Here is a 12,657-nt window from a genome sequence, read left to right on the forward strand (position 1 = left end):
TTGATCGACCACTCCTGGGGTGGGTAATAAATGGTCTTGAATTTCCTCCATTTCTACTCAATCTAATTTTGGATCCGTGGAGTCCACACTCTTTAGAGATGGTTTTGTAAACTTTTCCAACTTGTGTCAACTCTTCTTCTGAGGTCCTCAGAAATCTCCTCGTAAAGGTTCACATACTTTTGCCATTCACATACGTGGTATTGGATCATTTACATAGTTTATAAGGCCAAAAAAAGACATCTGTCCATTTAGTTTGACCTGTTTATCCTGCAAGTTGATCCAGAGGAAAGCAAAAAAAAAAAACTGATGTAGAAGCCCATTTTTCCCACTTAAGGGGAAAAAAATTCCTTTGTGACTCCAGTTAGGCAATCAGAATAACTCCCTGGATCAACAACCCATCTCTAGTAGCTATAACCTGAAATATTATTACACTCCAGAAATACATCCAGGCCCCTCTTGAACTCTTTTTTAGTGAACTCGCCATCACCACCTCCTTAGGCAGAGAGTTCCATAGTCTCACTGCTCTTACCGTAAAGAATCCTCTTCTATATTTGTGTACAAACTTTCTTTCCTCCAGACGCATAGGATGTCCCCTTGTCACAGTCCTGGGGATAAATAGATGATGGGAGAGATCTCTGTACTGACCCCTGATATGTTTATACATAGTAGTTAGATCTCCCCTCAGTCTTTTTTTCTAAACTGAATAACCCTAATGTTGACCATCTTTCAGGGTACTGTAGTCCCCCCATTCCAGTTATTACTTTAGTTGCCCTCCTCTGTACCCTCTCCAGCTCTGCTATGTCTGCCTTGTTCACAGGAGTCCAGAATTGTACACAGTACTCCATGGGTGGTCTGATTTGGTGATTTGTAAAGTGGCAGGACTATGTTCTTATCACGGGCATCTATGCCCCTTTTGATGCAACCCATTATCTTATTGGCCTTGGCAGCATCTGCCTGACACTGGTTTTTACAGCTTAGTTTGCTGTTCACTAAAATTCCTAGGTCCTTTTCCATGTCACTGTTACCCAGTGTTTTACCATTGAGTATGTACGGGTGACTTGCATTATTCTTTTCATGTACATAACCTTACATTTGTCAGTGTTAAACCTCATCTGCCACTTCTCTGCCCAAGCCTCCAATCTATCCAGATCTATTTGTAGCAGTATACTGTTCTCTTCCGTGTCAATTACTTTACACAGTTTAGTGTCTTCTGTAAAAATTGATATTTTATTGTGCAAGCCTTCTACAAGATAATAAATATATTGAAGAGAATAGGGCCCAATACTGACCCCTGAGGTACTCCACTAGTGACAGTGACCCAATCTGAGTGTGTACCGTTAATAACCACCCTCTGTTTTCTATCACTGAGCCAGTTACTTACCCACACACAGATATTTTCTCCCAGTCCAAGCATTCTCATTTTATATACTAACCTTTTATGCTGTACAGTGTCAAATGCTTTGGAGAAGTCCAAATATACGACATCCATTGATTCGCCGCTGTCAAGTCTAGAACTTACCTCCTCATAAAGCCATGCTGATATGGCGTTATTTGCTTATTTTCCTTGAGGTACTACAAGATGGCACCTCTTAGAAAACCTTCAAATCGTTTTCCCACGACAGATGTTAAATTTACCGGCCTATAGTTTCCTGGCTCTGTTTTTGGACCATTTTTAATATTGGCACTACATTTGCTATGCGCCAACCCTGTGGAACACTGCCTGTCAGTATAGAGTGTATATATAGTAAATGGGGGTGTCTCCCATCCGTTTCCTGGCGATTTGTCTATTTTAATCTTTTTAAGACCCTGCGGTACTTCTTCCTGGGTCAGACAGGGCACTTTTAATGCGGAATTAACTTTTACATTCTGCATTTCACCTGAAATTTTTTTCAGTGAATACAGTGGAGAAAAAAAATATTTAATAGCTTTGCTTTCTCCTCGTCGCTCTCTGCGACTCACCCCTCATCACTCTGTAAAGGGCCGACACCTTCAGATTTATACTTTTTACCATTTACAGAATTGAAGAACATTTTAGGGTTAGTTTTGCTCTCTTTGGCAATTAATTTCTCGGTCTCTAGTTTGGCTGCTTTTATTTGTTTTTTACATATTCTATTTTTTTCCTTTATAGTTTTTCAGTGCTTCCTCGCTGCCTTCCTTTTTTAGTGATTTTTTTAAATGCTTTATTTTTGTCATTTCTTTCTTTATTTACAGTTCTATTTATCCACATTGTTTTTTTCTTTTTCCTTAACCTTTTATTCCCATAAGGTATGTACTTCTCACAATTAGAGTTTAGGATGCTTTTAAAAATATCCCTTTTTGTGGCTGTATTTTTATTTTTGAGGACTGTCAGTTAGGCCTTTTGGCTTTTCTTAGTTGGCTAAATTTTAGCTTTTTTTTTTTTAGAGTTTTGGTATTTTTGTTCCTCCCTGAAGAAACACACACTATTGAATGATAATTGGAAGGTTATTACTTTATGGTCACTATTTCCCAGGTGTCCACCAACCTGCACGTCTGTTGTTCTGTCAGGCCTATTGGTTAATACTAGTTCTAATATGGCTGTCCCTCTGGTCGGGTCCTGAACCAGTTGGTAAAGGTAATTGTCTTTTGTTATTGTTAAGAACGTGTTTCCTTCATGAGATGTACAGGTTTCAGTTTCCCCGTCTATATCTGGGTAGTTGAAGTCCCCCATAATAACAACCTCATTATGATTTGCCGCCTCCTCAATAAATAAACAACCAAGTCTAATAATTTCAACTCCTTTGTTTGATATAGTTATATTTATCTACTGTTAGAACTTTTGTGAAAATCTAATGTCGTTTTCAGTCAAATTTATGCTTTTTGTGGTCCTCAATACAGGCACCACAGCCATGCAACTGTGTGCATAAGTCCTAAGTGAGTAAAACAAAAAAAAAAGTTTAATATTGTGGGATAACCCCTATTAACAAAATCTTCAAATACTGGAGTTTTGACTCCGGATAGTTAATACTGGCTGGCTTCTCTTTTCTTTTTTTTTTTCTAATCACCTTTCAAAAGTCATATAACTACAGGGCAGGACTACAGTGTAAAGGCAGGTTTAGACGGCTGCTCGTTCAGTGAAGGAGACCACTGCACTTACATATCGAGGGATCTCTATTCTGATAGCCAATCCAGTACGATCTGCTCCCCAGAAATAATAATTGGTGTGTCTGCAACAACGACAGGATGCATATTTAGACTCAGCAGCAATTAAATCCACCTTAAAGAGGACCTTTTGGCGCCTCATATGCTAACTAGTATAACCAAGTCACCTCATTAGCATAAAGATACAGGGACCACAGCAGACGAACAGGGGGTTCTTTAGAAAAAAAAAAAAATTGCCAAGACATCACTGGGGGACGCACTATAAGGTAGTATGATAATTAGATTATAGATATCCAGGTGAAAGGTCCTCTTTAAGGTAACACCTTTATTTTTTTTAACAATTATGAGGCAGATTACACAAGATCAATCCGCCTGTACTGTAACATTCTACCCTTAGATTTTCAGTAAGTCATTTTGTGACATTCTCTGTCTGCAGTAAATCAAATCTTTTAAACTTCTGAGGAGCAGCTCATGCAAGATGCCTGCCTTAAAATCACAAATCGAAAATAAATAAGTTATACAGTCAGAAAATAGTATGCTTATATCAGCCATTACTGTTTCTTGGTGTCACGATCATGCCCATATGCAACAGGACAGGCCACGAAGGGCATTCACTGCACCCATGACCCTGAATGTGACTGTAAGAAGAAACTCTGCCTCCACTCTCATTTTCACACTCTCCTAATGTATTAGGCTACCAAGGAGAGAAGCATTTTCCAAGACATGTCCACTGATCCACACACAACAGTTAGACACACGGCACTCAAGGAACAAAGTACGGTGCTACAAGGTTACAAAAATATGACAAAAAAGGACATTCAATAGTAAAAAAAAAATTCAGCACACTTTCAAATTGATGCAAAAGTGGAAGAAAAACTTGTTTTATTCCCAAAGTCAGTGCATACATAGTCTTGGAATAGGTTCAAGCTGTGTAGAAATATATGCGAGATGGCAGCTTTATATATCTGGATGTTTCTATCCACCCGGACCTTTAATCTGCAGTGCCACTGAAGGATAAAAAGGAAAGAAGTTAGTGTACTATGAACCAAGGTCAGAATAAAATGACTCTAGGGAATCTAAACAAAAATAAAATAAGACCTAGAGGCAAGGGTAGAAACTAGTATGAAACCTAATGTATAATGTATCATAGGAGGAAAAGCACCAGTAATGTCATAATACAGATAAAATATTATGCAAATAAGGGCTCGTTCACACAACCAAAACACTGATACCAACCGTGTGCCTTCCACATTTTGCGGAGCGGAAAAGTCCTTCTCCATGATAGAAATGCCACAGAACAGACATATGGTCATATTGAAATGAATGGGTCCACATCCGATCCACAAAATTGTGGAACGGATGCGGACAGAAATATGTGGTCATGTGAATGGGCCCTGAAGGTGTATAGACACTGGGACTATGTAGTATATGGAGCAGTAAGGTATCTGGGTGTGGTGGGTTGGGGGAAGGATCAGGGAAGGTAATGGGGGTGAAAAGAATTTGACATACAGACATTCAAATAGAAAAGGGTTAAAATAATTGTATGCCAATTAGATCGGTGAGGGATCCCTATTGGGAGAACAGCAGAATGTTGGCCAGACCTCCAAGTAGGTATATGTCCAGGGATCTGAATGTGTGGTGTTTACAGTGTGCAATTTTTAAAGGCCATCTGTCAGCAGATTTCTACCTATGAAACTGACTGACCTGTTACATGTGCGCTTGGCAGCTGAAGGCATCTGTGTTGGTCCCATGTTCATATGTGCCCGCATTGCTGAGAAAAATGAAGCTTTAATAAGTCTCCAGGAGCAACGTGGGTGTTACCGTTACACCTAGAGGCTCCGCTCTCTTCTTCTGCCGCACCCTCCGCACTTTGAAAGAGCCAGGCAGTGTAAGCATCACACCTGGTCTTGACTTCTCCTAAAGTCTCCCAATGCTCTCTGCACTTCAGTATCAGGAGCAATACAGGAAAGAAACTCACTGTTCTGTACTGCGAGCCTCTCGGAGAAGTCGGAGCCAGGTGTGCTCACATTTAAACTGCTCGGATCTGTCAAAGTACTGTTGGCAGTGGCAGAGAGAGCTGAGCCTTTAAGAGTAGCGCCATCCGGATGCCTTCCGTGAAAAACGCACAATATAGAACATGCTGAGATTTTTCCTGAACGCAAAGATGATGCATTAAAAACAACGCTGTTGTTTACATACTCATTGACATGAACGTGTCAGAATACAGTCCAGATGCTATGCATTTGCTGCACACATCGAATCTGGACTGAAAACTCACTTGTGTGAAAGAGGCCTTAGGATAGGACAAACCATTTTAAGGTGGTGTCACACACAGCATTATGTAGCAGTTTGGTGGACTTTTTTGAGCCAAAGGCAGAAGTGGGTTGGAAGGGAATACAAATGAATGACCACATTTATTTTGTTTCTCCTGCAGGATGCTGGATCCACTTTTGTCTTGGACTCAAAAAATGTATAAAAAAACACCTGTGTGTGAAGCTGTCACAGAGAAATGTAGTGATAAACAAATTGCAATGCCCTGTAGGGCTAGCACAACTAAATATAACAATATCTTTCAGTATTTTTAGTCAATATGCAAATGAGTAGTCACTTGCACCCTTGTTCGTCCTGCTTCCTCTGTCAGACATTCTCCCATCTTTATTGACAGGGCCAGACAAGATGACTATGCAGGAACAATTAAGGAGAGGGAGGGTCTGATGGAGGAAGCAGGAGGATTCAAGGGTGTACTTAAATGCCTTTTTGCGTACTGATTAACCACTTAAAGGGGTTCTGTAGCTTTTTATTATTACTGATGATCTATCCTTTTTGATTGGATAGATCATCAGCATTTGATTGATGGGGATCTGACACCCGGTACCCTGCCGATCAGTTGTTTGAGAAGGCAGAAGCACTGGCAGTAGCGCCCTGGCCTTCTCGCGGTTTCCCCACAGGCCAATGATGATCACAACTACTATCACTGGCCTGGGCACGGCTGAGGCCCGTTTATTTCAATGGGGCTGAACCAGGCCCAGGCCAGTGATGGTAGTCGTGACGTCACTCGCTTGAGGGAAACGGCTGCTGCCTTCTCAAACAGCTGATTGGCGGGTGTCCCAGGTGTTGGACCCCCACCAATCAGATGCTGATCTATCCAAAGGACCTGATTCTCTTTGTCTGTCAGTATCATTACAGCGTTAAGGCATTTCTATAGTTTTTCTTGTGTTCTAATATTTTTTAATTTTTCATTGCATCGCCACATTCTGCCCCCCCTTAACTTTTTTATATTTACAGACCTAGCCAAAAGCACCTTGACTGAAGCGAGAAATTCATTAGCAATATTGTGCCTACAGTTTCTCAAAGAAAACATTACATAAGAATCCAGGCCATTTCCCAGTTTGGCCAATAGATGGCAGTATAACAGAAAAAAATGAATCTGCCTGCCTAGACAACTGTCTCTTTCAGCAGTCATGTTTGCCCTGAAGTGTTCAGTGTTCATTTATTAAAAATGCACTGAATACTTGATGGTACACTGGCATAGAGTACAATATGCCCCATTCACAGACAGGGCCTGATAGAAATGCCACTATAACAGGTCACATAACCTTCAGAAGGCCAAAGGCTGCCATAGCAACTAACCAAAGAGAATGTGGGTTTCCTCCGGGTGCTCCGGTTTCCCCCCCACACTCCAAAGGCATACTGATAGGGAACTTAGATTGTGAGCCTATTGGGGACAGAGTGATGCAAATCATTGTGTCTGAGTTAACAGTGAATTTCCTGGTGACAAGTTTCCTTTAAGTAGCATCTAAGTTTCATTGTTCACAAGAAATTAAACCCCCTTCATTATCAAAGGGATATTCTGGTTGTAACAAGTTATCCCCTATCCACAGTGGATAACTATTATATTGGTGGGGTCTGACTGCTGGGGTAGTGTACCCCTTGGGGACCCCTGAAATGAAAAGGGCATCAGGTCCTTCATGTATCCTGCCACTCCATTCATCTCTATGAGGCTGCTGGAAATAGCCAAGCGATCATACTCGCCTACCGTATCTCTGGCTTTGCCACTGAAAGACCACAGCCCCACTCTCATGATCTGTGTAGGTCTCAGTAGTCAGACTTCCACTGATCTAAAAGTTGGGGATAGCTTGCTACAACTGGAATACCCCATTAAGCAAATGCACAAAATGAACAACAAATATCTGTCTTATTAGATGCAAGAAGAGTGATCATGCTGCATTTGAGCATTTATCTAAATATTATTGCAAAAAATCATTAATTAGTGCTGGAAATTTATAATTAACCCTTTCCTGATGCAGAGATTTATTAAAATCTTTTTTTTTTTTTTTGCTCCCAGTTTTTTTTTTCAGTTCACATAACTATATGAGGGCTTGTTTTATGCAGGACAAGTTGTACTTTCTAATGGCACAATTTTATATTGCATGCGATGTAGTGGGAAGCTGGAAAAAAATTCCAAATAGGGTGGAACTGAACAAAAAACACATTACTCCCTAGTTTTATGTATTTTTTTTGTTTCAATATGTTCATCACAAGCATCGGTACAGGGAGGAGGAAACCTCTGCTCTTCTCAGTGGGCGTTTCCTTCTCCCTGGCTGTTATGCTGTCCAATCGCTGCAGACCGCTTCACAGCCAGGGAGAAGTCTAGCTGTTCTCATGAGATTTTTCAAATCTCATGAAAACAGGATATGAAAGGGAGTACAGGGTGTAATATGTATGCTTATATAGCCTGGTGATAACCAATACAATGGTAAATAAAAAAAATTGCCATGGAAGGCAAGATAGTTTTGTATTTTTACATTCAAAGATTTCCACTCCTTCCATGTCGCTATTCACAATAGTGGATAAACGTAACCGTATTTTTTATTTTTGAGAAACTGCCAAGATAGCAAGAATTGTTGATTCAGTTTTTTTTTGTTTTTTCTTTCTGTTTTTCAGCCTTGTTCTAAAGTACAGCACATTGTAGATATCTGGAAGAGTGGCCAGGGTGTGCTGTCTCTGCACTGTTTCCAGAACACTATCCCAGTGGAAGCTTACACAAGAGAAGCCTGCATGGTGGATGCCATTGGTAACACTTATTCATTTATCTCTTCAGTTGCCTAAGCTATAAAAATACATTATATTTATATACAGTTCTGAACTCTATAAAACTAATCTTTACCTTCATAATGTAATTTTTAGGTCTAGCAATCTATTCCGATTAATTTCTCAGTGAAATCTTCAGTGGTCAGAGATTAATTTTCCTGATCTGAAACTCCAAATTCCCTGATATACAATTAAGAAACATGTTTAAACTCTGCTGACCACAGCCAGCATATGTTGGAGTTTGAGTTTTGTGCATTCTGCTTTTTTATTAGGTTGACTCTATAAGCATTACTGCTCATTCACACTTGCATATTTGATCAGGATTGTGCATACATTTTTGTAAAGTGGATTTTTACAGATTGTGGTATTGATGAACTACAGTGCATTCGGAACTTTTTGACCCTTTCACTTTTTTCACATTTTGAATGTTGCGACCTTGGACTAAAATACAAAGAAATTCAAGTTTTCTCGCCCATATTCATTGTCTGACACAGGAACCGTGGGTATAGCGATGTCCTCTAGGAGGCGTTGACACTAGGTAAAAGCTGTTAGCTCCTTCCCTGGCAGCTATACCCCTTCCAGCTTGGAGAGAGAGCTTTAGTTTTTTCTAGTGTCAATAGGAGGCAAGACCTCCCTGCTCTGCAGGGTAGCTCCTGAAGGTTTTTTCAGTTGGGAAACAGTGGTCGCCTAGCCTCCCTGTTCTCCCGGGGGAGCATGCCAGCATTGGCCTGCAACGCTGCCTCCTCCCCCACAAGAAGACAAGGTGGACCAGGGCAGCTTCGCTCTCCTGCATCCCGCCAGCGGAAGGGTCACCTATCCAAGTCCCTCTTCCAGCGTCCTGCCACTACAGTGCCAGTAGCTGAAGGGGTGACCCTGCTGGAGAAGAGGAAGGGTGAAGATGGCGGCAGGACAGATAAGTGATGCCTGCTCCCGGCCTTCAACACCCCCGCTCCCCCTCTTCCCTCTCCCTGAAGAGGCACTCCGGTCTCCTGCGTGACTCGACCGACGGGGGTGACTTTATTAGACATGTGTCAAAGTTTAGGGAACAGAGGGGGCGGGACCTATCTCGGCGCTCGGTCCGGGACGCTAGGAGAGGAAGCGGCACCCACCAGTGGCACATAGCTTTCCTCCTCTCACGCTTCAGACGGGCGGCAGTCTGCTGGCGGAGCGCCGTCACAATCACTACAGGAGCTGTGGGGGTTACAGTTTGGGCAGTGCTGCGGGGGTTACCTCGGCGCGCGCACCGCAGAGGCTGAGTGGGGCGGGGCCTTCTCTTTCTGCCACAGCGTTCAGGAAGCTCTCCTCACAGGACATCCTCCTCGGCGCCGCTGCTCCTGGCTCTGGTAGGATCTTTTGTCCCCTCTCCTCAGGTCACTGTACCCTCTCCAGCTTCAGGTGTGTCCTTCCCTGGGTAACCATCATGTCTGATCCCACGGGTGCTCATCCAAAGCTGCCAATAGCTGTCCATTATGCCTGCTCTATATATCAGGCAAAATTCCCTTGCGGGCAACCAGATTCTGTCTGCACTGCTTGTCCAGCACCCAGGCAGGGGCCCCCCCTTCAGCCCGTAATGCTGCCTCCCTCTTTGGCATCTGAGTTGCCGGATTCGGCCAGAACCCCCTCTTAGGCGGTAGACAACCTCTCTAAAATCTCCCAATCTACCCTATCTAAAGTGGGTCGCTTGGTTGAGAATCCGCCACGAGCGCAGGCTGCACCTCCCTCGGATGCACCCTCCAGGGTTTTTTGCTCGGGTGTCCCCCCCCTAGGCAATCACAGAAGCGTCCCACACGTTTCTTCCTCTGACGCATCCCCCTCTCCACCCTGTGTAAGATCTCACTCAGGTTTTTCTTCTCCTGGGGACGTGCCGTCCGAAGGAGAGGTAGAGAATTCTGATTTGGACATGGATACGGAGCAGCCTTCCAAGCTGGCCTCCATCGTAGATAGCCTCATTGCTGCAATCTGGGACACCTTCCAGGTGCTGGATGATCCACCCCCCCACTGACCAACAGGGGGTATCCTTTTTCCATCCAAAACAGGCCTCCAAAGTGTTTCCTCGCCATACAGATTTTTCGGCGGGGGTTTCTAAGGCTTGGGATCATCCAGACATGCGTTTTTCCGCCCCTAAAAAGCTGGATGTTCTATATCCATTCCCAGCGGATTGTGTGTCCGTTTTGCCCTCCTAAGGTCGACCCACCAGTGGCACGGCTAGCCAAAAATACGGCTATTCCTGTAGCCGATGGATCCTCCCTTCAGACCCCTGAAGACCGTCAGATGCAATCCTTGACTAAGTCCCTCTTTGCAGCTTCAAGGTCAGCCCTTAGGCTCATGTTCGTCTGCGCGTGGGTGGCAAAGGCAATCTGAGTGGGGCAGCCAGCTGGACCAGGACTTGGTATCTGAGGTCCCTGGTCAGGATCTCCGATCCTTGGCACAGCTGATCACCAAGGCGGGGAAGTTCCTCTGCGAAGCGTCCTTGGACACAGGAGCTCTCATTGCGTGCTCTTCAGCGCTTGCAGTCACCTTATGCCGCAAGCTCTGGCTGAAGGTGTGGGCAGCGAATGCGACTTCCAAGCGTTCTCTAACCGGACTTCCCTTCGCCAGCGCCCATCTCTTTGGTAACCGGCTGGACTAAATTATTTCCGATGCCACGGGAGGCAAGAGCACCCATCTCCCACAACCTAGAGCGAAGTGTGCCTCTCGCGCTAGGTCAGGTTACTCACGTGGTAGGCCCTTTCGTCGATTCGCTAGTTCCCGTCCTGCTGCGAGCTCTTCCGCAGGGGGGCCTTAAAAAGCCGCCCTGGCATCCCAGGATCGCCGTAAAAAGCCGCCCTGGCATCCCAGGCCTCATGGCCGCTCGACCCTCTGGCTAAGCATTCTTCAGCCTGAAGGTGCGCCCCCACCCTCCTCCTCTTCCAGGATGTCTGGCGGACCCACGTTTCCGACGCTTGGGCATTAGAGATTGTATCCTCAGGATACGCGATCGCGTTCTCGTCCCTCCCCTCAGACAGACAGGTTTTTTTTAATCCCGTCCTCCACGGGACCCCAAGCGGGCGGCCGCCTTCTCCCAGGCCATTCAGTCCCTCCTGGACCGCAGAGTCATCTCTCCTGTTTTCCCAGCAGAGGGGCTCTACTCGAACCTTTTTGTAGTGCCCAAAAAGGAGGGCTCCGTGCGCCCAATCCTGGACCTCAAACTGCTGAACAGGTTTCTTCGTCTCCAGCGGTTTCAGATGGAATTACTTCGTTTTCTGAGATTTGTAATTGGAGACTATTACCAGTTTGTCGCCGACCCCCCCCCCTTTCGGCCTGGCGACCGCCTCGGGTCTTCACAAAGATTCTGGCCCCCCTTCTCGCCCTGCTCCGTTCCAGAGGCATCTTCCTTATGCCTTATCTGGACGACATCCTCATCAAGGCTCCCTCTTTCGCTCAGGCGTCGAGCAGCGTAAAGATCACACCTGAAGCCCTTGCACGTTTCGGGTGGCTGGTCAATCTTCAGAAGTCATCTCTGACCCCCTCCAGACAACTGGTCTTTCTGGGTATGCTTCTGGACACGGAAGCAGCACAAGTTCGCCTTCCTCCAGACAAGCGACTGGCCTTACACCACTCGGTAAGGCTTCTTCTCAACTGCAGGCTTCCGTCCATTCGCCTCTGCATGAGGACGTTAGGGAAGATGGTCACCTGTTTCGAGGCGATTCCCTTTGCCCAGTTCCACACTCGCACGTTTCAGAGAGCGATCTTGTCCTCCTGGGACAAATCGGCCGAGAGTCTGGATTATCCCATCCGCCTCTCTCCTCAAGTGAGGTCGTCCCTCTGTTGGTGGCTGTCGGTTCCAGTCCTGGGAAGGTCTTTCCTTCCAATATCCTGAGCGGTTGTTACCACTGAAGCCAGTCTGCAAGTTTGGGAAGGAGTGTTTCCTCCCAGGACAGTCCAAGGCACGTGGTCTCGGTCGGAGTCCAAGCTTGGTCAACGTCCAGTCGGACAACACCACGGCGGTGGCGTACATCAACCACCAGGGGGGGGGGGGGGTGTAACACGCAGCTTCGCGGTGATGCAGGAATCTGCCAAAATCTTACGGTATGCGGAGGCCCACGTACCGGCAATTTCAACAATCTACATCCTGGGTGTGGAGAACTGGACTGCGGACTTCCTCAGCAGGATGACAATAGATCCGGGCGAGTGGTCCCTCCACCCGGAGGTTTTCGAGGCGATCTGTCTACATTGGGGTCGCCTCGACGTGGACTTAATGGCCTCAAGACTCAATCGGAAACATCCCACCTTCCTCTCCGAGCAAAAGATCCGGAAGCTTGCGGCGAGGACGCCCTGATCTCCCCTTGGCAGGGTTTCTCCTCCTTTATGTATTTCCCCTTTCCCCCTCCTACCCAGGGTTCTACGGGAAATCAGGATGGAGGGCATTCCGACGATCCTAGTCGCCCCGGATTGGCCCTGTTGCGC

The 12,657-nt window shown here is 45.4% G+C and overlaps 1 protein-coding gene across 1 annotated transcript in view; it reads left to right on the top strand.

Moving 5' to 3' along the window:
- The window catches only part of ANKLE1 (ankyrin repeat and LEM domain containing 1), a 133,603-nt gene that overhangs the window by 100,310 nt on the left and 20,636 nt on the right, over positions 1–12,657 (top strand). Inside the window, 1 exon segment of the mRNA XM_040419840.1 lies at positions 8,078–8,194. Within this exon segment, the coding sequence (XP_040275774.1) occupies positions 8,078–8,194 (117 nt within the window).

The sequence above is a fragment of the Bufo bufo genome, chromosome 2 (assembly GCF_905171765.1).
Source record: "Bufo bufo chromosome 2, aBufBuf1.1, whole genome shotgun sequence".
NCBI classification, from domain to species: Eukaryota; Metazoa; Chordata; class Amphibia; order Anura; family Bufonidae; genus Bufo; species Bufo bufo.